We start from the raw sequence: 20,357 nt of genomic DNA on the forward strand, positions 1-20,357 counted from the left end.
CATCATGCCCATCATGGAATAGGAAACCCCAGCCAAGGACCCGTGCTGGGTCTCCCGGTTCTGGGGGCTTTGCTAGTGATGCCTGCCTCAAGAGAGAAAGTCCATCTAGGAAGTTGTGTGGAAGGAGAGAGATCCTTTTTGCCTGGGGTACACACTCCCACTTCAATGTCAGGCAGCTGCTCTCCTGTATTCTTCTCCGGCCACCCTCGGTGTTTGGGTCACACATGCCTGCTTGAGCAACTGAACCTCACTGGCAGAGTCAGCGGAAGAACTGTCGGGTGGGGCACCCGGCTGCTGCACTCAGTGGAGCATGCGACTCCTGATCTCAGGGCTGTGAGTTCGAGACTCGTGATGGGCAGGAAGTTCACTTAAAAAAAAAAAAAGAAAGAAAAGAGAAAAGGAACTATTTGACTGTAGTTCTTAGCTCTTAAGACAGTGGGCAATGTTGGGGCACCTGGGTGGTTCAGACGGGGAAGCATCTGCCTTGGGCTCAGGACATGATCCCAGGGTCCTGGGATGGAACCCATATCAGGCTCCCTGCGCAGGGAGCCTGCTTCTCCTTCCTCTTCTGCCCCTCCCCCCGTTCACACTTTCTATTGCTCTTTCTCTGTCTCAAATAATAAAATCATAAAAAAAAAAAGTGGGCAATGTCTAGCAACCTGTCTGTCCAGAATTTGCCAATCTTCTCAACAGTAGAGTACCCTTATGTCCTCTGAGGAACCCTCTAGACTCAAGCCTCGGGCACTTGGTGGGAGTTGCACATTTGACTCCTGATGTCTGAGACAGAGGAGGACTTGCTGTGAGCCACGTCCTTGGAGCTCAGTGTGTAAGAAATATGTTGTAATCAGCAAGACCAACACTGTTTTCAGAACACAGTGTGGAAGGAGGAAGTGAAATTCAGAAAAATCATTACTTCCCACGCTCTAGACAAGCTGTGGCCAGCTCAGCTCCTCACCCATCTGTGGACGGCAAAGCCAGCAAGGCATCGAGAGGCTGACAGGGACGTGCTGCCATGATCTCTAAGCTAGTGATGCTCCTCTGTCTCAGTAAGTATCCCAGGAAACATGTTGGGACCATAGAAAACAACAGAACTTGTATGAGGTTTGGACTGAGGACAGGAAGAGAAAAGGTAACATCAACTTGGGTTTATTGAGCGAATACTATGAATCAGAAATCTCGTGGAGTGTGATGTGTCTGTCACCTCTGAACTGAGGCTTTAGAAATCTCACTCTTGTTCCAAGTTCGTGATTTCTGCCAAATGCCTTTGCTACCTGTTCTTATTGGCTTAATGAGTTTTGTTTTTCATACAGAGTCGGCCTTTTGTGCTTAAAGCAAAGTGCTTACAATACAAACTCTCCATACTATGAATAAAAATCCAGGTCAAATACAAGAGTTATAAAGTAAACGCAACAATAAGGAAACAATGTTAAGATATTATAACTACACGCGCTGGTCCTCGTCAGCTTCTGAGCCTGAGACCTGCTAATTCTTTGCTATAAGGGAAATTAGCCACAGGGCGCCTGGGTGGCTCATCAGTTAAGCATCTGCTTTCAGCTCAAGTCATGATCCCAGGGTTCTGGGATTGAGTCCTGCCTCAGGCTCCTCAGCCAGGAGTCTCCTTCTGCTTCTGCCTGCTGCTACCCCTGCTTGTGCTTGCTTGCTCTCCGACAAATAAACAGTATCTTAATATAAAGGCAATTAGCCACAATTCATATATATCGACTAGATTCAAGGAGGCTTGCTTTTTCTTTTATTTTTAAGATTTTATTTATTTATGACAGAGAGAGAGAGCATGAGCAGGGAAACATCAGGCAGAGGGAAAGGGAGTGGGAGAGGGGGAAGCAGACTTCCTGCTGAGCAGGGAGCCCGATGCGGGGCTCGATCCCAGGACCCCGAGATCATGACCTGAGCCAATGGCAGCGGCTTAATCCACTGAACCACCCAGTGCCTGTTTTAAAGATTTTATTTATTTATTTATTTGATAGAGATTATAAGCAGGCAGAGAGGCAGGCAGAGAGAGAGGAGGAAGCAGGCTCCCTGCTGAGCAGAGAGCCCGATGTGGGGCTTGATCCCAGGACCCTGTAAAATCATCACACAAAACACAGATGGGATGTATTCCTCATTTGGGGAATACCACTCTGACCCATCCCCCTCAAAAAAACCCAAAAACCTATGAGAGAGAACAAAGTTCACTTTTACAAATGAGGAATCGCACTTGAAGAGATTTGCCTCAGACTGCGCAGACTTGCCCCCTGTGCCAAAGGGCAGCCGAATCTCAACCCAGAGCAGCCGAGCCTCCAAAATGTTTCCACTCAGCCACGACATTAAACCAAGAGGGACACATGCACGGGGTCCACGGTACGGAGCACTCGAGGCATGTCTGGAAGGACTCTACGCTGGAAAAAGCCTGAGGATGTAAAGAGGGGTGATTCAGAATGTCCCCAGTTACAGGACTGGAATTGTACCTCAGAATGAACTGGTTTCCAGAAACCAGCAAAGGTCATAGCCACAAAACGTCAGGGGATGAGGACTCCCTTCTGTGTGGCCCTCTGCACTCAGCTTCCTGTTCTGGCCACGGTTCTCTGATCCCAAGACCTCAGGCTCCTCCCCGGAGCGCCCCTGACACCAAAGGCTCGCCTCGGGAAGACACAGCTGCTTGTGTGCAGAGAGAAGGCAGGGACACAGCGACCGCCACCGAATTCTGAGGACTCCGCTCACGCACACAGTCCTTGTGGGGCCTCAGAGAACACATGCCCATCGATGCAACTTCCCTCATCTTTCAGAATTACTTTCACAGTCAGGTTCAAGCATGCATGACCAGTTCCTGCTCAAAAAGATGCTCTTTTCATGTTTACCATTCCTTGCATCATTCATTCTTCTCTGGCCCAGTGAGATGCTGATTCCACTCGTGCCCGTCCAGAGAGCTTCCCTGGACACACGTATGAGACTTTCTTTCCTTCTCGTGGCTGAGGACTATGCTGCTTATGTATGGGTCCCGTTTGATCTGTCCACCTGCCGGTGGTCCCCTGGCTTTGTTTCGACCTTTCGAAGGTTCCTGATCTTTCTCACGATAATGAGATTAATCTTTCCTTTTTTTCTTTTCTTTTTTTTTTTTTTACTTTTCAAAGATTTTATTTATTTATTTGACAGAGAGACAGAGAAATCACAAGCAAGGGGAGCTGCAGAGGTAGGAGGAGAAGCAGGCTTCTTGCTCAGCAGGGAGCTTAATGCAGGACTTGATCCTAGGACCCTGGGATCATGACCTGAGCTGAAAGCAGACGCTTACCCCACTACACCACCCGGCATCCAGGATTAACCTTTTCTTTTTCATGTTGTCTTTGAGAAATAGTAAGTCTCTCCTAGTGGACTTCCTGTTTCTTCCCTAAGCAACGAGGTTTCTGAGCTGAAGACTGAGGTAAGATGAGATGAGACAGGCTGAGCGGAGCTGTGCTGTGCTGGGGCCTGGGAGCCCACGATGAGTCCCATGTGACCTGAGAGTGTGTCCCACCACCAACCACCTAGCTCTGCAAAGCCCTGAACCCGCTTTGAGCTACCAGAGCACAGGCCATGGAAGGGGTTAGACCCGTGTTTCTGAAAGATTCCTTTTTACCCCATATGGACCAGTTTTGTGTCTTGGAAGTGAAAAGGGGGATGTTACCAGGTCTTTGTGCTAAAACTGCCTCCCTGCCACCAAAGTTCTCTGATCCCAAGACGTCAGGTTGCCCCAGAGAGCGTTCCTTACATCACCTCCTACATCCCTCACAACACCTCCCTCAAAGGCATTGGGACCTGAGTGTCTGGGTGAGTGCAGGAGAGGGCTGATGGAGGAGGTTTTGCAAAAACTCCGAATATTCTTTTCTTTTTTCTTTTAAAATTATTTTTTTTCCAATTTATTTATTTTCAGAAAAACATTATTCATTATTTTTTCACCACACCCAGTGCTCCATGCAAGCCGTGCCCTCTATAATACCCACCACCTGGTACCCCAACCTCCCACCCCCACCGCCACTTCAAACCCCTCAGACTGTTTTTCAGAGTCCATAGTCTCTCATGGTTCACCTCCCCTTCCAATTTATCCAAATTCCCTACTCCTCTCTAATGCCCCTTGTCCTCCATGCTATTTGTTATGCTACACGAATTTTCTTTTTTAAAGATTTTATTTATTTGACAGAGAGAGATCACAAGTAGGCAGAGAGGCAGGCAGAGAGAGGGAGGAAGTAGGCTCCCTGCTGAGCAGAGAGTCTGATGTGGGGCTCAATCCCCGGACCCTGAGATCATGACCTGAGCCGAAGGCAGACACTTAACCCACTGAGCTGGCACCAACTCCAAATTCCCACAGGTCTCAGAATGCCCCACGAGCCAAGAGCGCCCCCAGGCGGACTTCTCTGCCTTGACCACCATCCCCCCCCCCCCGCAGTGTCCATGTCATTGGGAATTTATATTCAGATGCCCACTTCCTCTGGACATCTCACACAGTCCAGAGACATCCTGCGTCCCTAAGAACTTAAAGGCTCTTGCAGGGTCGTCCGCAAGCTAGTGCCCTTCCCTTGCTCTCCACCACAACAGGAGGCTGCTTTTCACAGACGGCTCTCACCTGCTGTGCGGAGAGAAGGGGCTCCCACTCCCACTCAGTGCGGTCCATCAAGAGGGCACAGGCTCTGTGCCACGGGTTCCTCTTCTTCTTGACCAAGCATGGCAGGATGAACGAAGATCTGGGCTCCCAGGGTTTTCGTGCTCAGAGAACAGGCTCGGCCCAGAGTTCGGGTCATGCTGCTTCCCAGGCAAGGGGCGTGGGGACCTCTAATACATTCGGGTGTCCACCGACGCATGCTCTGCCCCCCTTTTTCCTGTTTCCGTTCTCTGTGGATTCACTGACTGCGAGAGTTTTCAATACCCTAAACACACCCATTATGCTCCCCATGTTATTGTAGCACATTACACATAAATAACATTTATCCTCTTAACTTCCTGTATCTGGTCGGTGGCACTTAATGCATTCACAACGACGCGCAGCCTTCACCCGAAACCTTTTCATCATCCCCAACAGAAACTCTGCCTTCGTTAATCGAAAAGCATTCTTCCTCTCTTTGTCCCCAGCCCCCCTGATAACCTCTGTTCTATGTTCCATGAATTTGCCTATTCTAGGTACTTCGTGTAAGTGGAATAATACAATATTTCCCCTTCTGCCCTTGGCCGATTTCACACAGAATAACGTTTTCCAAGACCACTGGTACTCTGGCATCTATCAGAATTCCATTCCTCTTTACGGCAGAATCGTCCTCCCCTGTCTACAGACCATACACCTGGTCTCTGTCCAGGTGTCTGCTGGTGGATGCTTGGGTCTCTTCAACTTTTGGCTCATTATCACTTTTTCAAAACGTGGAGAGTAATATTTTTGATTGGTCCATGCAATTTTAACACAAGGGTAACTCCCCCCCCTTTTCACAACTAAGACACAAAACTGTTTCACACAGGCAAAAAAAAAAAAAAAAAAGTAAATTTCTAGAAACGTAGGTCCAACCAAGTATCTGTGGACTGAGAGCAATTTCTCTCTTCTGGTAAATTCTGTAAACAGGCTTGATGTTATCTTTAACGAGATCTTAGAACTCAGGCCAAACTCCAACCACCACAACTGGGCAATATTGGTGGTGCCCGTGAGGGTCAGAGAGGCACATGCCCCCCATCACTTGCAAGTCTCTTTCTACGCCAACGGATTTTGAACAACTGTGCTGCAGCCTTCAGAAATGTTTTTCTAGGTTTGGTCACTCAGGGGAATACTTGGATCTCCCGGGAGATTTCGAAAGTTTGGTGCTTGAACCCTATCCCAAGTGATTGGGATTCAAGGCTTTCGTGCTTTGTTCTGGGCCCTGGGATCTCTAAGCGCCCCTGCCCCCCCAAGGGAGCACAATGTGCAGCCAAGGCCAGGAACCACTGAGCTCGGGTACCCTACAAACGGACCCAAGTGTGGGACAGTGGAGGAGGCAGGTTCTCCCCGTTCTGGGATATCCACGGGGATTCTCTGAGGCTTGTTTGAGAGGACAAAGCAGTAACCTCTGTCCTATTTGGAGTATCAAAAGATGGAAAGAGATCATGGCAAAGATGGGATCAGAAACTCACTAGATTAAAGGCTGAGGCTGACTTAACTGGCCTTGTCCAGGGACAGAGCTCCCTCCATCTCTGAGCCAGCCCCGACTCCCAAGTGGACGTAGGTGACCTGGTGAGGTCTGGAAATGGAGCTGGCCTGGTGGGAGGAGGATGGGGAAGGTAGGGAGACGCTGCATCTCGTCACATCCTCGGAGAAGCTGCGTTTACGCGTGCATCTCATCAGCCCATCAGCGAGTGTTTGCTGAGGTCCTACCGTGTGCCGGGACCTGCACAGATGCTGGGCATGCTGAGGGGAAGAACACAGGCCCCGCCGGCCAGCTGCTCACAGGGAGTGACATCCTGTGGCTCCCGAGGTGCGAGATGCACAGCTTCTATGAGCTTAGTTACAAACTGTCACTCGCAGCACCTGGCAGCCTTCGGCAGGGGCTTCTCCCGGTGCACGTGAGACTGTCAGCAGACCCTCGGTGCCACTCAGGGTCTCGAACAACTTCAGAGGTGGGCTAGGCTCCCATTCCAGTCCTGTGCTCCCACATCTTTCCCACAGTTCCTGCCTTCTACCCCCCCAAGGGTGAGGTGCAGGGAGTCCACAGACTGTAATACCAGCTCAAGAGAAACGGAAGATTGAGAGTGGTTCAGGATGGAAGCTGCGAACAGAGGGGTTTATGGACATCTGGGGAACCAGGATAGGTCCTGGGGCCATGGGAGTAGCGAACTGCACAGGAGACCTTCTGGGAGAAGCGAGGAAGAAGCCGAGAGCAGAGCTGGAGCCACAGGCCAGTGTGGGGAATTGAGATGCCCCAGAGGCCTGACCTCCAGGGTCCCTTCTCAGCGGCAGCTCCCGGGAGGCCCCGCGGGATGGGCTCCAGGTGGGTGCTTGTGTCTCATGGATGGGTCTCTTGCAGGGCTGTGTGCTGGCCAAGGAAGCAGGGGGACCGACGGTGAGTTCCTTCAGTCAGATCCTCCTTCTCCTTCACTCCAAACTCTCTGTATCACTTCTCTTTCCTTCAGGGGGTTTCCTGGGAGCAGACAAGGGCACCGAAACCCCGTCCTGATCTCTGCTTCCTTCCAGAGTCCCTTCCCAAGCCCTCCCTCAGGGCCTGGCCCAGCTCGGTGATGCCTTCCTCGGGTAATGTGACGCTGCAATGCCAGACTTCTACCAAGAATGTCAACTTTGTTCTCAGAAAGGGAAAAGTTCCTTTGGAGTCTATGCAATCATGGATTCCCACAGATGGGCTGGCTGAATTTCAACTCACTGACCTACAACCCAGAGATGCTGGAGCGTACACCTGTGACTACTATAGACAGCGGGCCCCGAGCACACGTTCAAAGCCCAGTGACATCCTCCTACTACTGGTGACAGGTAAGGAGAGTGCCTTGGAGGGACACAGGGTCTTGCAGGGACAGGTGTGGGGGAGGAACCGAGGGAAGGAAGGGGCAAGGGGAGACAGAGAGACACAGAACAGAAAGAGCCAGGGCTTGACGGGGAAATCGCCTTCCCACAGTCAGAGTGGAAAGAGGGTGAGATCAGGGAACCCCTGCTGGGAGAACAAGGGTGGGTGGAGGACTCAGGGCTTCTCCCCATGACCTTGGAGCCCTCCTTCTCTTCCAGGAAGTTTTCTTAAACCTTCCCTGCAAGCCCACCAAAGGAGTGAGGTGACCGCAGGAGACACCATGACCCTGAGGTGCCAGACGCCAGCCAATGTTTATGAGACTATAATGTTTGCTCTACTGAAGGTGGGAGCAGCAGGGCCAGTTCAGCTCCAGGGTCCAGTAAAGAAGGAGACAGACTTCTCCCTCCAGAATGTGACAGCTGGTGACACTGGGAACTACAGTTGTGTGTACTTCCAGACCAGTGCTCCTTTCTGGGCCTCCAAGCCCAGCGATCATCTGGAGATCTGGGTGACAGGTGAGGTTTTGTATGATTTTCTTAGAGCATTTTAAAATTTTAATTCATTTCTTAATTAGTTTGTTCTTATTTTGACTATTTTATTGAGTCTTATTTTGACTATTTTTCTTGAGTTTTCTTGACCTATAACTGACTTACAACACTGTTAAAGTGTGCAACATTTTTTTTTTAAACCGGAGAGCATTTCTTCTGTTGCTTTCCAATTCCTGTTTCTCCTTGCCTCCCTGATCACCTCCTTTTTAAACCTCTCCTTTCCTACTTTAGAGTCTTTGGCCTTTGTTGCTTGGCCTTCTGGGAGACTTTCTCAGCTTGTTCTTCCAAACAACCCACTCCGCCCCCACCAGAGCCCCTTCTGCCACCCCGGGCGTCCCTGAGAGCTGTGGTCCGTCCTGCTGATGGCAACTCCATGGCAGTACCTTTCTCACTCTTAGAACACGCTGCTCCCCGGCCGCCTGCTGTCGTGACACAGCTCAGTATCTTCTAAACTTGCTGCTTTGTGGGAGGCTGCGCCCGCGTCCTCAGCCTTGTGTATGTTTATGTGTGCGCTGTGGTCGGCGAACGTTCTGTAGTTAGGACGCAAGGTCAGGGTGGGCAGTGCCGAGAGGTGCAGAGGGCATCCTGGGCCTGGCGGCATCCTCACGGGCCTCTCCCCATGGACTCTGTCTCCGGGGAGCATTGCTGCTGATGGGTTCAGACTCGAACTCTGCGCTCCTGGCGTGTGTGAGCTGGAGGAGTCAGATGCCGGTTCCCTCTGGGAACCAGGGCCAATGGCGAGCCCGAGCTCTTCTTGGGTGAAGCTGAAATGAAATGCACGGTGGTCCCGATGCCCAGCTACTAAGCTGGAATTTTTTTGAGCTCACTGGCTGCACTAAGTCTTTGCCACGAGGAGGGGAGCAAACGCAGCCCCTGAACGACTTCCCTTCTCTGTGCAGCAACGGTGGGTTTTTCGGTTGCTGCTAAGCCTGGTTCCTACTACGAGGAGGGAGAAGGGGAAAGGGCAGTGCGGGAGGGTGGAAATGAGATGACGAGCAAGGACAGGAAGGGGGAGCGGTAAGGCAGAGAGACTGGGAAGGAGACCAGGGAAGAGCCACTACAACTCTCCGGAAATCCCACATTGTGTTGAGTGACGACAGCGTCAGGGGAGGTAGAGCTGAGCACTGACCAGGAAACACCAGCGGGTGCAGGACAGTCACACCCGACAGGTCCGCGTGAGAAGGAGGGATGCTCCTTTCCAGCTGCTGCTCATCCTCTCCTCTCTCCCAGCTCCACCAGGGGCCGAGTCGGAGGACTACACCTCGGGCAACCTCATCCGACTGGGTCTGGCTGCCGTGATTGTGGTGATTATGGGGGCTCTCGTGGCGGAAGCCTGGTGCGGCCAGAAGGAGTCTCCACGTGGATCCACATAAAACAGCTGAGCGCCTCTCTTGTTTGGGCTGGTGTCGCAGCCCGGGGCTCTCTCAACACCAGACTCCACCATGGGACTTCTTGTGGTTCTCAACATAGACACAGACGGCATTTTGGGTGGGATGGTTCTTCATCGCAGGGGACTGTCCTGTTCATTGTGGGAACACTTAGCACCACTTCTCGTTTCCATTAAAGAGCAGTTGAAGCCCCAGTCATTGTGGAAGAAGATAGCAAGCAAGTTCTATCGTGCTTTTCCCAACACCCCTCGATGTGGAGGATGGGAGTGGGGGTGGTGTTGCCCTGGTGGACAGCCTGCATGAGGAGGCCAGGGAAATAATGTTCTTCCTCTTCTTCCCTCTCCTGGCCTCAGGTCTGTACTGCCCACATGCCCCTGGCTGCCCAGGAAGGATGAGCACTGGCGGGGAGCCCTGAGGATTCTGAGTCCCACAGAACCTGCACTCTTTGCTCTATGAAGTACCACTCGTGGATGAGACTTGGCTTCCCTCTGCTGCAGCTTCGCCTGGGGCAGAGGACAGGCTGGAGCCTAAAGATGCACCTCATAAAATTGGAGGACCTGAAAAAATGCTTAAAGCTTCAGAGTCACGCTGGGTAACCTGTGTCGTCACTTCCGTAGGAACTGTCATTCCACTGAGAAGTGGGGAAAACACTGCTGCCCGCGTATCCATTACTGACTCCTCTCCATTCTCTATTTCGTGCTTCTGTACCAATGAGTTGGGTATTTAAACTTCCGTACTCATCGCACGTGTCTTTCGACTTTGATTTCCCAGAGTCCCAACATTCCAGCTCATTTGGGAGACCTCCTTTCAGTTTCGTGGCACTGAGCTGCCCCAGAGGTGCACCCGCATGACTCATTTCCTGGTGCAGCTGTAAAATGTTCCACAGTATTTTCATGTTCAAGATCTGTTGTTTGTCAATAATCTTGTTCTTTTTCACAAATACCCCTTCTTACTTTAGAGCTGGTATCGCCTCCCTTACAACCCGAGAGAGACGCTTATAAAAACCCAGCTCTGATCAGAGTAGAAATGGTTTTTGTGGATGTAATTCTTCAGTGCGTCTTCTTCCTTTCGGTACGCCGGCTTTCCGCAGATCGTGGCTGAGCCTCCTTCGGGGTGCTAGAGGCAGGAAGGAGCTTCTCCTGGGCTGTGTATCTCGTGGCAGGTTTTCTCAGTGTGGACACTCGGGGAGGCTCAGGCAGTAGTTCAGTATTTCTCCCCCTTCTACCCAATGAGTAGTAAAACTCAGGGTTCCTCCTTGCATTGCTATTGGTCACGAGTGGTTGAAATGGACAGAACTCTGGCTTTACAGCCAGCACAGGTCGGCACACTGGATGCCAGCTGCTCGGTCTATAGCTGCGTCTTACCGCAGTCTCCGGGCACCTTGGCCATGCATGGTTCGTGATGTGCCCATTCCCTCACATGTGACTGCCCATGGCTCCTTCAGATTGTGTCTGCTCTTCCATCAGATCCTACTTTTACTTTGAAATCATCCATTTCCCAGGAAGTTGCAAACTCAATGCAGATACTGGCACCCTGGACCCAGTTTCTCCGATGGCGCCGTTGTATGTCCACCACAATATGAAAACCAAAGAGTTGACCCTAGGACAGCGTGTAGGGTTCTAGCCCATTCTATCATGTTTAGATTCATCTGGCCACTGGCACAATCAACATACGGCCACAGTCTCTCACCATGAAGATGTCCCTCACGGTGTGTCTTACTATCACACCCAACCTCTCCTCCCAACACCACTGTGACCACGGGCTTGTTCCCAACCTTTAAAATTTTGTCATTTTCAGAATGTTCTACATCCTACTACCTGTTTTTCATTTCCTCAATGTGGACATGACACAAAAACTTGTGGGTCACATAAGAGGAAGGAAGGGAAAAGATGGAAGAGATCACCGCCCACACCGAGCTTCCCTCCATCCTGTTGGTGACCACAAAGCTGAAGAGGGGTCCTTACAGCAAGCTGCAGGGCCAGGGCCATGACTGTGGCGATTAGTAGGAACTTTGGTAAGTTCCTTAAGATGAGGGTTCAAGTTGAGGGTGGGGTTCCAGAGGAGGGTGGACTGACAGACTGAGAGACATGAAGAATGCAAAAGAAACAATGCCGGCTTGTGTTTACTGACTGCCTCACACATGTCAGGACCCACGCTCGAGTTTTCTCCAACATTCACATATATACATTTCCACATTCGTGACATACGCTGTGCCTAGATCACCTTCACTTATTTAATGATTTACTGACAGTGAGTCAACATTTTTTCTTTAAATAAAGGTATTTATTTGAAAATAGAAACTACTTAGCAATAGTTTAATAATGCAGGGTCACCACCTATGTTAATGCAGGGAATTAACATAAACATATACTACTATGGAAAAACAGAAAATGTTAGGACATTTTAGCCTTTTGTGGTGGTTATGCTTCTGACCCAATGGCTGACCACTTCCTAGCTATAAAGGGTGATAAGCCAGAAAGAAAGCTATTCTAAGTCCACCATAAATGGAACTTCTCCCCTTGATGGGATCAGAAGGGCTTGACTGAAAGGGTAATAACTTTCCGATGCTGTAACCAAAGCTACAGGGCACTGTGCCACCATGTGGCCTAAAATCACTTCCTTGGGCACCTGTGGTTCATACGCCACCCTGAGGGAAATACCACTCTGACCCTTGCAAACAGTCCTGTGTGGTGGGAATTAGGCCCAGGGGTTAAAGAAGGACCCTGAGACTGACAGCTGAGGGTTCCTGCTCAGGGCCACACAGAGAATGAGCAGAACAGGCAAAACGCAAGCCCAGTCTGCCTGCCTCTAACGTCATGACTACTTCCACCAGCTTATAAGAGGAAATTAAGATGGATACAAGTATGGTGTCTTCAAAACAGAAATGTCCTTAGAGTGACTGAACACATGCTGACAAGGGGAAATTCTAGAGACATAAAAGAGGATTAGCTCATCATGGCAGGTGGAAGACCAGTCACAAAAGGCCACATGCTACACGATTCCATTCATATGGAAGTCCAGCATAGGGAAACCCACAGAGAAAGTAGGTTAGTGGTTGTTTAGGGCTGCAGATGCTGGGGGGAAGAAATACAGCAGAAGTTGAAAAGTAATGGGGTGTCATTTTGAAGCCATGAAAGTGTGTTAAATTTGACTATGTGAAGTTTGCACATATCTGTGAATGTAGGAAAGCCCATAAACTGTGTAGTAAATAGGCAAACTATATGGCATGTGAATTACATCTTGATAAAGTTGTTTTAAAATTTCCTGGGTGTGGGGAGCCTGGGTGGCTCAGTGGGTTAAGCCTCTGCCTTCGGCTCAGGTCATGTTCTCAGGGTCCTGGGATCTACCCCGCATCGGGCTCTCTGCTCAGCAGGGAGCCTTCTTCCCCCTCTCTGTCTGCCTCTCTGCCTACTTGTGATCTCTGTCAAATGATAAATAAAATCTTCAAAAAAATAATTCCTGGGTGTGGAACAGGGTACAGCTCAGGATGTCTGTTTGCAGGTGCCAAAACCCCTCATTTCCTCAGACAAGGACAGCGTGTAGTTCTTGGCTCATATTTGGGCACCATGACTATAGATCTGAGTTCTTACCACATTTCTCTGAACCCTAGACTCTAGGATAGTCTATAGGGCTCTTTACTTCAGAACTCCACCTTGGGAAAAATGAAAAGTATACTTTTTTTAAGCCTTCTGTTTGTGTTTCCAGGAGAGGAAGAATCAGGTGTGTGTCTTGGGAGCCTCCATGCCTGCACATGCTGGTCGAGTGACTCTGAAATACATCCATGGTGCTGGGGCTTGGTTTCCTTATTCACACAGTGAGGGCAACGACGACCGTCTGCAGGCCCACCGCAGTGACTAGAGGCTGTGCACGCACAGGAAGATTACTGTTACTCCCATGGCGGAAGGAATCCTGCCATCCCCCTCCCTGGCTCAGGTGCTATTTCTGCTGGAAATCCCCCACAGAGAACTGTCCATCACCGGTGCGTGAAGCAAGCACGTCCCTTTGCTCTCCTCTGTCCTTGACAGAACGTGTGCCCTGTCATCCGGCTCCCAGGCACCCGCCCCTCGTGAGGTAAGACTTCTGAGAGTGTCTCCTCCCATCACTGTGTAGGTGACGTGCAGAGCTGACATTGAGACTCCAGTCAGACATGAAGCCAGGTGGTCAAGAGTGTGTCCAACCAACATGTTCTTCTAGCCACGCTGGCTGAAGCCCTCAAGTCTCAGAGGGACACCCAACTCCGGAGGTGTGGAGGGTCCCGGTGCCCCCTCAGCAGTGTGTGCAGGAGTGCATGAAGATAGGTGTTGAGCAGGCAGGAACTGCAGAGGTCTGGAGGTTTCAGAACCCTGAATGGTCCTTAGCTGGGAGATGGCACATTGAGGGAACTGAATTCTGGTAGGAATTCACTTAAAATTACTTCATGATGCTTTATGATGATATTTTCCCTTTTTTTAACAGTTTTTTTTAAAAGATTTTATTTATTTATTTGACAGAGAGAGAGAGAGAGATCACAAGTACACAGAGAGGCAGGCAGAGAGAGAGTGGGAAGCAGGCTCCCCGCTGAGCAGAGAGCCCAATGAGGGGCTTGATCCCAGGACCCGGAGATCATGACCTGAGCCAAAGGCAGAGGCTTTAATCCACTGAGCCACCCAGACACCCCATGATGTTATTTTTCTTAACTAAGTTTAATTTACAGGTTAAGCTGGGTTCTCACCCCTGAATTCCTCCCTTTGCTCTGATTTTCCCAACAACTATGAACAACTTAAAGTACCTTCAAATTCTTTGACTCTAAAATAATCACACTCGCTCCCACAGGTAATCCTACTTCATCGCTAACTCTGCTCACTTTGCTCTGTGCACTTGCAGGAGGTTGTCTGATGTAGGCCTACCATCTACCTACTTTCAGCAGCATCGGAAAGGGCACATATCCTGCTCAGTGGGGAAGGGTCTGTCCTGGGAGCTCCACCCATTCTTCAGGGACTGGGCAGGAGGGACAAAGGTTCAGGCCCCCAAGGCTTTGATGCACAGGGCCCAGGGTCCGTCCAGAGGTGCAGGTCAATGCTGCTTCGCATGTGCAGCTTCCAAGTGGATTTGGGTCTCCACATGCCTCTGCTGTCTCTGTAGTTGTCCTTCTTCCATCTCCTGGTTCCTCTGACTTTGCAACAACATTTCTTCACATACCTCAGCACATGTCCACTACCTTCCATTTTCTCAGACTACAGATTAAATTTGCATGAGGTATGCATGTGTTTGCACCTAAAAGTCCTAATAACTTCCCACTTTCCCCCTGAAACATCTCAAACTGTTCCTCCATACAGAAGAAATAAAGGAAATTTCTGTTCTTGGAATCACATGGATAACTAAACCCCTACTCCTCCTTGTTAACATAATATCCTTACTACAATAATATTCAGGTACAGGCATGATGTCAATTTCTAGGCAATTTTAGCACTCAGGCCAAAGTATCCTCCCCGCACAGATACTCCACAATGATAGTATCACCCTCCTCTACCCCAAACTGCATCTAATCTAGCCACTTATTCTACAGGCTGCGTTACATGTTCTAAATTGCTGCACCTGAGAAAGGAGGCAGTAACTGTGGGGAAGACTGGTGATGGGGTCTGACTCTAGCCACCTCCTGCCATTAGCCAAGGCCATCTGGCATAAAGTGACCAGGAATCTTCTCCCTCAATAACAGCTTATATCCCATGGGTGATTCCTTTACAGGGCTTTGTCCTGGCCAAAGGGACACAACAGATGGTGAGTGTTTTTTCTTATTTAGATGCTACTTGTTTTTTCATGCAAAATTCCCCATCCTTCCCTTCTCCTTTAAGGGGAAAGTAAGGTGTGTGCGTAATCTGACATGCGCTCTACTCCTTTCCAGGGTCGCTTCCCAAGCCTTCTCTCAATGACTTCCCCTGGTAGGTGGTATCTCCCAAGGGCAACGTGATTCCTGAGTGCTCAGCTCTCACCAGGAAGGTAAAATTTGTTTTCAGAAAGGAAAGCCGCTCTTGGATCCCATGCAGCTACCCAGTTCTACAGGGATCTACAGCTAAAATCTACCTCTTTAATCTGAGTCACAGTGATGCCAGGGAGTCACCTGTGAAGATTCCACGGAAAAGGCCCCTTTCAGACGCTCTCCAGCCATACCCCTGTACTGATGGCTACAGGTGAGGAGGGGGTGCATTAGGATGACTCCTGCCCTCACACACAGGCTTCCTTGACACAGAGAACGGAGCGAAGCAGAACTAACAGAAGACTGGGAGATAAGCGAAGCAGAACTAACAGAAGACTGGGAGATAAGGAGCTCTCAACCTTCTTGCCCCAGACAGAAAAACAGAATAATCCAGAGTCTGCTTGGATTCCCAAGCAGGATTCCCAGGTGGGAGTAATCAGGGGTCAGCCATCTTTTCTCCCATGTGACAGCTCCCTCCCAGAAGGCCAAGGGAAGGAGAGAAACGAGGATACCTCTAACACTGTTACTGGAATTGACCTTCCATTACCGGAAGCAATCTTCCACCGCCGGAAGTAACCTTTCCTTACAGGAAGTGACCTTCCCTTACCGGAAGTTTGCGCAAACCTTCTCTCCAGGCCCTTCGGAGTCATGAGACCCCGGGAAGAAACGTGACTGTGCAGTGTCCTGGGCCAGACAATATGCTCGAAGATGTAATGTTTGTTCTCCTGAAAACAAGTACCAGAAAGCGTGGATAGCACCAGCGACCTGAAGGACAAAGGAAACTTCTCCCTTAGGAACATGACAGTCAATGACACTGGAAACTACAGCTGCGTCTACTACCAAAGGCTCCTTTCTTGGCCTCAGACCCCAGTAAGCGCCTTGAAATCTTGGTAAGGGCAAGGTTTTATGTGATGTTAAGAAAGATTTACTTTTCCAAAGATTTTTATTTATCTGATACATAGAGAGGGAGGGCACAGGCAGGGGGAGCAGCAGGCAGCAGCACAGGGAGAAGCACGCTCCTCTCTGAGCTGAGAGCGTGATGTGGGGTTTGATCCCAGGATCCTAGGATTGTGACCTGAGTCAAAGGCAGAGGCTTCAGGGACTAAGCCACCCAGGTGCCAGATTTTTTTTTAATTTATTTTTTATTTATTTTCAGCATAACAGTATTCATTATTTTTGCACCACACCCAGTGCTCCATGCAATCCGTGCCCTAATACCCACCACCTGGTTCCCCCAACCACACACACACCGCCACTTCAAACCCCTCAGATTGTTTTTCAGAGTCCATAGTCTTTCATGGTTCACCTCCCCTTCCAATTTCCCCCAACTCCCTTCTTCTCTCTAACTCCCCATGTCCTCCATGCTATTTGTTATGCTCCACAAATAAGTGAAACCATATGATGATTGGCTCTCTCTGCTTGACTTATTTCACTCAGCATAATCTCTTCCAGTCCCGTCCATGTTGCTACAAACGTTGGGTAGTCATCCTTTCTGATGGAGGCATAATACTCCATAGTGTATATGGACCACATCTTCCTTATCCATTCATCCGTTGAAGGGCATCTTGGTTCTTTCCACAGTTTGGCAACCGTGGCCATTGCTGCTATGAACATTGGGGTACCGATGGCCCTTCTTTTCACTACATCCGTATCTTTGGGGTAAATACCCAGTAGTGCAATGGCAGGGTCATAGGGAAGCTCTATTTTTAATTTCTTGAGGAATCTCCACACTGTTCTCCAAAGAGACTGCACCAACTTGCATTCCCACCAACAGTGTAAGAGGGTTCCCCTTTCTCCACATCCCCTCCAACACATGTTGTTTCCTGTCTTGCTAATTCTGGCCATTCTAACTATTGTAGTTTTTTTAAAGTCTTGAAAACAGAGGCTGAAAAAAAAAAAACAACAGAGGCTGTTGGGTCATCAGGTTTTTAAATTACTCAGGCAATTCTAGATCTTTTAAATTTCCATGTACATTTTTTTAAAAGATTTTATTTATTTATTTGAGAGAGAGAGAGACAGTGAGAGAGAGCATGAGCAAGGAGAAGGTCAGAGAGAGAAGCAGACTCCCGGTGGAGCTGGGAGCCCGATGCGGGACTTGATCCCGGGACTCCAGGATCATGACCTGAGCCGACGGCAGTCGTCCAACCAACTGAGCCACCCGAGCATCCCTCCATGTACATTTTAAAATCAACTTGTCAGTTTCTACCAAAGGCTACTTGGATCCTGGTTGGGCTTGTGTTTATGCTCTCTATCACTCGGAGAAAAGGGACATCTTAATACTGAGTATCTGGTCCAGTACAAGTTTGTATTTTTATTTAGACTTCTCCAATTTCTCTATCAGTGTTTGGCCTTTTTCACACTACAGGTCTGGCATATGTCAATTAAATTTCATCCTTAGGTTTTCATGCTCATTGACATGCTATAAATGATACTGCCTCCAGAATTATTACCTGCAGTGGTTCCCTGCATGTGCACATAAATAGTAATTTTTAAATTTTGTCACTGAGACATCCTGCTATCTTGCCAAGCTCATATATTATTTCATATAGCTTTTTATAGCTTTCTTAAAGTTTTTTACATACTCCATCATATTCTTTGTGACTAGAGACAGTTTTCCTTCTACTTCTAATCTGTATACTTTGGAGGGGGCTAATTTCTCTAGTTAGAATATCTAGGATGCTGTTGAGGAAATGAGTGAGGATGACTATCCTTGCTTTTTACATGATCTTACAGTGAAAGCATTCAGTTGTTCACCATTAAGTATGCTATTACTTTAGGTTTTTCACAGATGCCCTTCATACATCTGAGGAAGTTCCCTTCTATGTTCCTGGTTTGCTGAAACTTCATACCTTATAAAAATGAAATCAAAGTGTATCAAAGATTTGAATTTAAAATGTTAGAAAACATTTGAAAGAAAACATGACAGAAAATCATCAGGATCAAGGGCTTGGTGAAGAGTTAATAGACACGACCCAAAGCATGACCCATAAAAGAAAAACACAGTAAGTTACATTGAATCAAAATTGAGTCACCACTCTGCACAACTCAGAAGGGGATCAGAAGACAAGCTATAGTCTGGGAGAAAAAATTTGCAAATCCTGTATTTGACAAAGGCCTTTTTTTTTTTTTTTTGACAAAGGCCTTTTATCTAGAATAAATCAAGAACTCTCTAATATCAACAGTAAAGAATTTTTTTTTTTAAATTGGAACCTGTTTAATGGAGACAAGAGTTTCAGTTGTGCAAGAAGAGAGCTCTGGGGTAAAAAAAAAAAAAGAATAAGAGAGCTCTGGAAGTAGATGGTGGTGGTGATTGCACAGCAGTGTGAACATACTTAGTATCAATAAACTGTACACTTCAAAATGGTCAAGGTACTAAATATTATGTGCACTTTACTATAATAAAAATATTGGAAAAAAATTAGAATTAGAGAATGGCGAGGTGCCTGGCTAGCTCAGTTGGTAAAGCATGGGATTCTTTTTTTTTTCCCCAAATTTTTATTTGAACCCTAGTTAGTTAACATACAGTGTAATATTGGCTTCAGGAGTAGAATTTAGTGATTCATCACTTACATACAACACCCAGGGCTCATCACAGCAGGTACCCTCTCTAACACCCACCACCTATCTAGCCCATCCCCACCCACTTCCCTCCATCAACCTTCAGTTCATTCTCTTTGAGTTTATTATGGTTTATTATGGCTTCCCTCTCCTTTTTCCCCGAGTCCCTGCATGTTCATCTGTTTTGTTTCCTAAATTCCACATCAGAGTAAAATCATCTGGTATCTGTCTTTCTCTGACTTACTTCACTTAGCATAATACACTCTAGGAGAGCATGTGATTTTTGATCTCAGGGTTGAGTTCAGGTCCTATATTGGGTGTAGAGATTACTTAAAAATAAAATCTTGGGGCACCTGGGTGGCTTAGTGGGTTAAAGCCTCTGTCTTCGGCTCAGGTCGTGATCTCAGGGTCCTGGGATTGAGCCCTGCATCAGTGTCTCCGCTCAGTGGGGAGCCTGCAGTTGCTGGTCAAGTTTCTAAGCTCAGGGTGGCTCACCTCTTGTCAGAAGGGTGATTAGCAAGACACGGAGGTGCCCACCCCTTAATGTGACTGGAAGTTACTGAAGTGCCTTTCTGATGCGTGATCAATACTACAGAACGCGAGGTCACTGCATCCCCTCAAATCATCCCACAGAGCACCCATGGCTCTTCTCTCGTGCTGCAGGAAACACCACTCTGAGCGATGTCAAGTACCCTCAGGAAGGGACTCAGACCCACAGGGATAACGAGGGCCTGCAGCCTGAGAGCCGAGGGCTCCTGCTCACGATCGCACAGAGAAGAAGCGGCACAGTCAGCATTCAGACCCAGGCCTGTGTGGCTCCAGAGTCCCTGCTGTCTCTGGCTGGCCACAGCGGGACAGTAAGAGGAATGCCTGTATGGGGTCTTCAGAGTCCAAATGTCCTCAGACGGAGTGTACAGACGGACAGTGGCTCACCTGCGGAGGTGACACAGGAGTGGGTCACACAAGCGTAGGGAGGCTCTCAGGACGTCTGGCCTCTCAGGTCTGTCCGTAGGCACCACAGAAGCCTGGTGTCCCCAAGGGGGGGTGGGTGTGATCACCAGGCAGTGGTCACCATGGCCTAGCTCTGTCTTCACCACGTTCCTCTGATCCCGACACTCCAGACTAGATCGAAGAGCCCCGTCTTGGGAAGGTGAGCGGGGTCCACACTGAAGCCGCCTACCTGTGTTTCCAGGAGAGGAGGAATCAGGTGTGCACCTCGCAGCCTCCACGCCTGCACATGCTGGTCGAGTGACTCTGAAATACATCCGTGGTGCTGGGGCTTGGTTTCCTTATTCACACAGTGAGGGCAACGACGACCGTCTGCAGGCCCACCGCAGTGACTAGGGGCTATGCACGCACAGGAAGATTACTGTTACTCCCATGGCGGAAGGAATCCTGCCATCGCCCTCCCTGG

General features: G+C 48.9%; 1 protein-coding gene and 1 long non-coding RNA gene across 2 annotated transcripts in view; one reads left to right on the plus strand and one right to left on the minus strand.

The window, feature by feature from the left end:
• The window catches only part of LOC122911683, a 26,007-nt gene extending 5,820 nt beyond the window's left edge, over window positions 1-20,187 (minus strand). The window contains exon 1 of the long non-coding RNA XR_006385504.1: window positions 20,124-20,187. This is a non-coding gene — a long non-coding RNA (uncharacterized LOC122911683). The remainder of the gene's footprint in view (window positions 1-20,123) is intronic.
• LOC122911681 (T-cell-interacting, activating receptor on myeloid cells protein 1-like) lies at window positions 972-9,528 on the plus strand. Its single transcript, XM_044256648.1, has 5 exons — window positions 972-1,046; window positions 7,008-7,043; window positions 7,175-7,465; window positions 7,715-8,011; window positions 9,275-9,528. Exons 1-5 carry the CDS (start codon window positions 1,013-1,015, stop codon window positions 9,415-9,417), a joined length of 801 nt encoding a protein of 266 aa, XP_044112583.1. The 5' UTR covers window positions 972-1,012; the 3' UTR covers window positions 9,418-9,528.
• Window positions 20,188-20,357: the final 170 nt, after the last annotated feature.

This window comes from Neovison vison, chromosome 7 (assembly GCF_020171115.1).
Source record: "Neovison vison isolate M4711 chromosome 7, ASM_NN_V1, whole genome shotgun sequence".
NCBI classification, from domain to species: domain Eukaryota; kingdom Metazoa; phylum Chordata; class Mammalia; order Carnivora; family Mustelidae; genus Neogale; species Neogale vison.

What these genes read in the sequence shown, in the direction of transcription:
- LOC122911681 (XM_044256648.1), top strand. Translation starts at nt 1,013, where the DNA reads ATGATCTCTAAGCTAGTGATGCTCCTCTGTCTCA. An exon ending in AGTGATGCTCCTCTGTCTCA is followed by an intron (nt 1,047 to 7,007) that starts GTAAGTATCCCA and finishes GGTCTCTTGCAG; the next exon opens with GGCTGTGTGCTGGCCAAGGA. An exon ending in AGGAAGCAGGGGGACCGACG is followed by an intron (nt 7,044 to 7,174) that starts GTGAGTTCCTTC and finishes GCTTCCTTCCAG; the next exon opens with AGTCCCTTCCCAAGCCCTCC.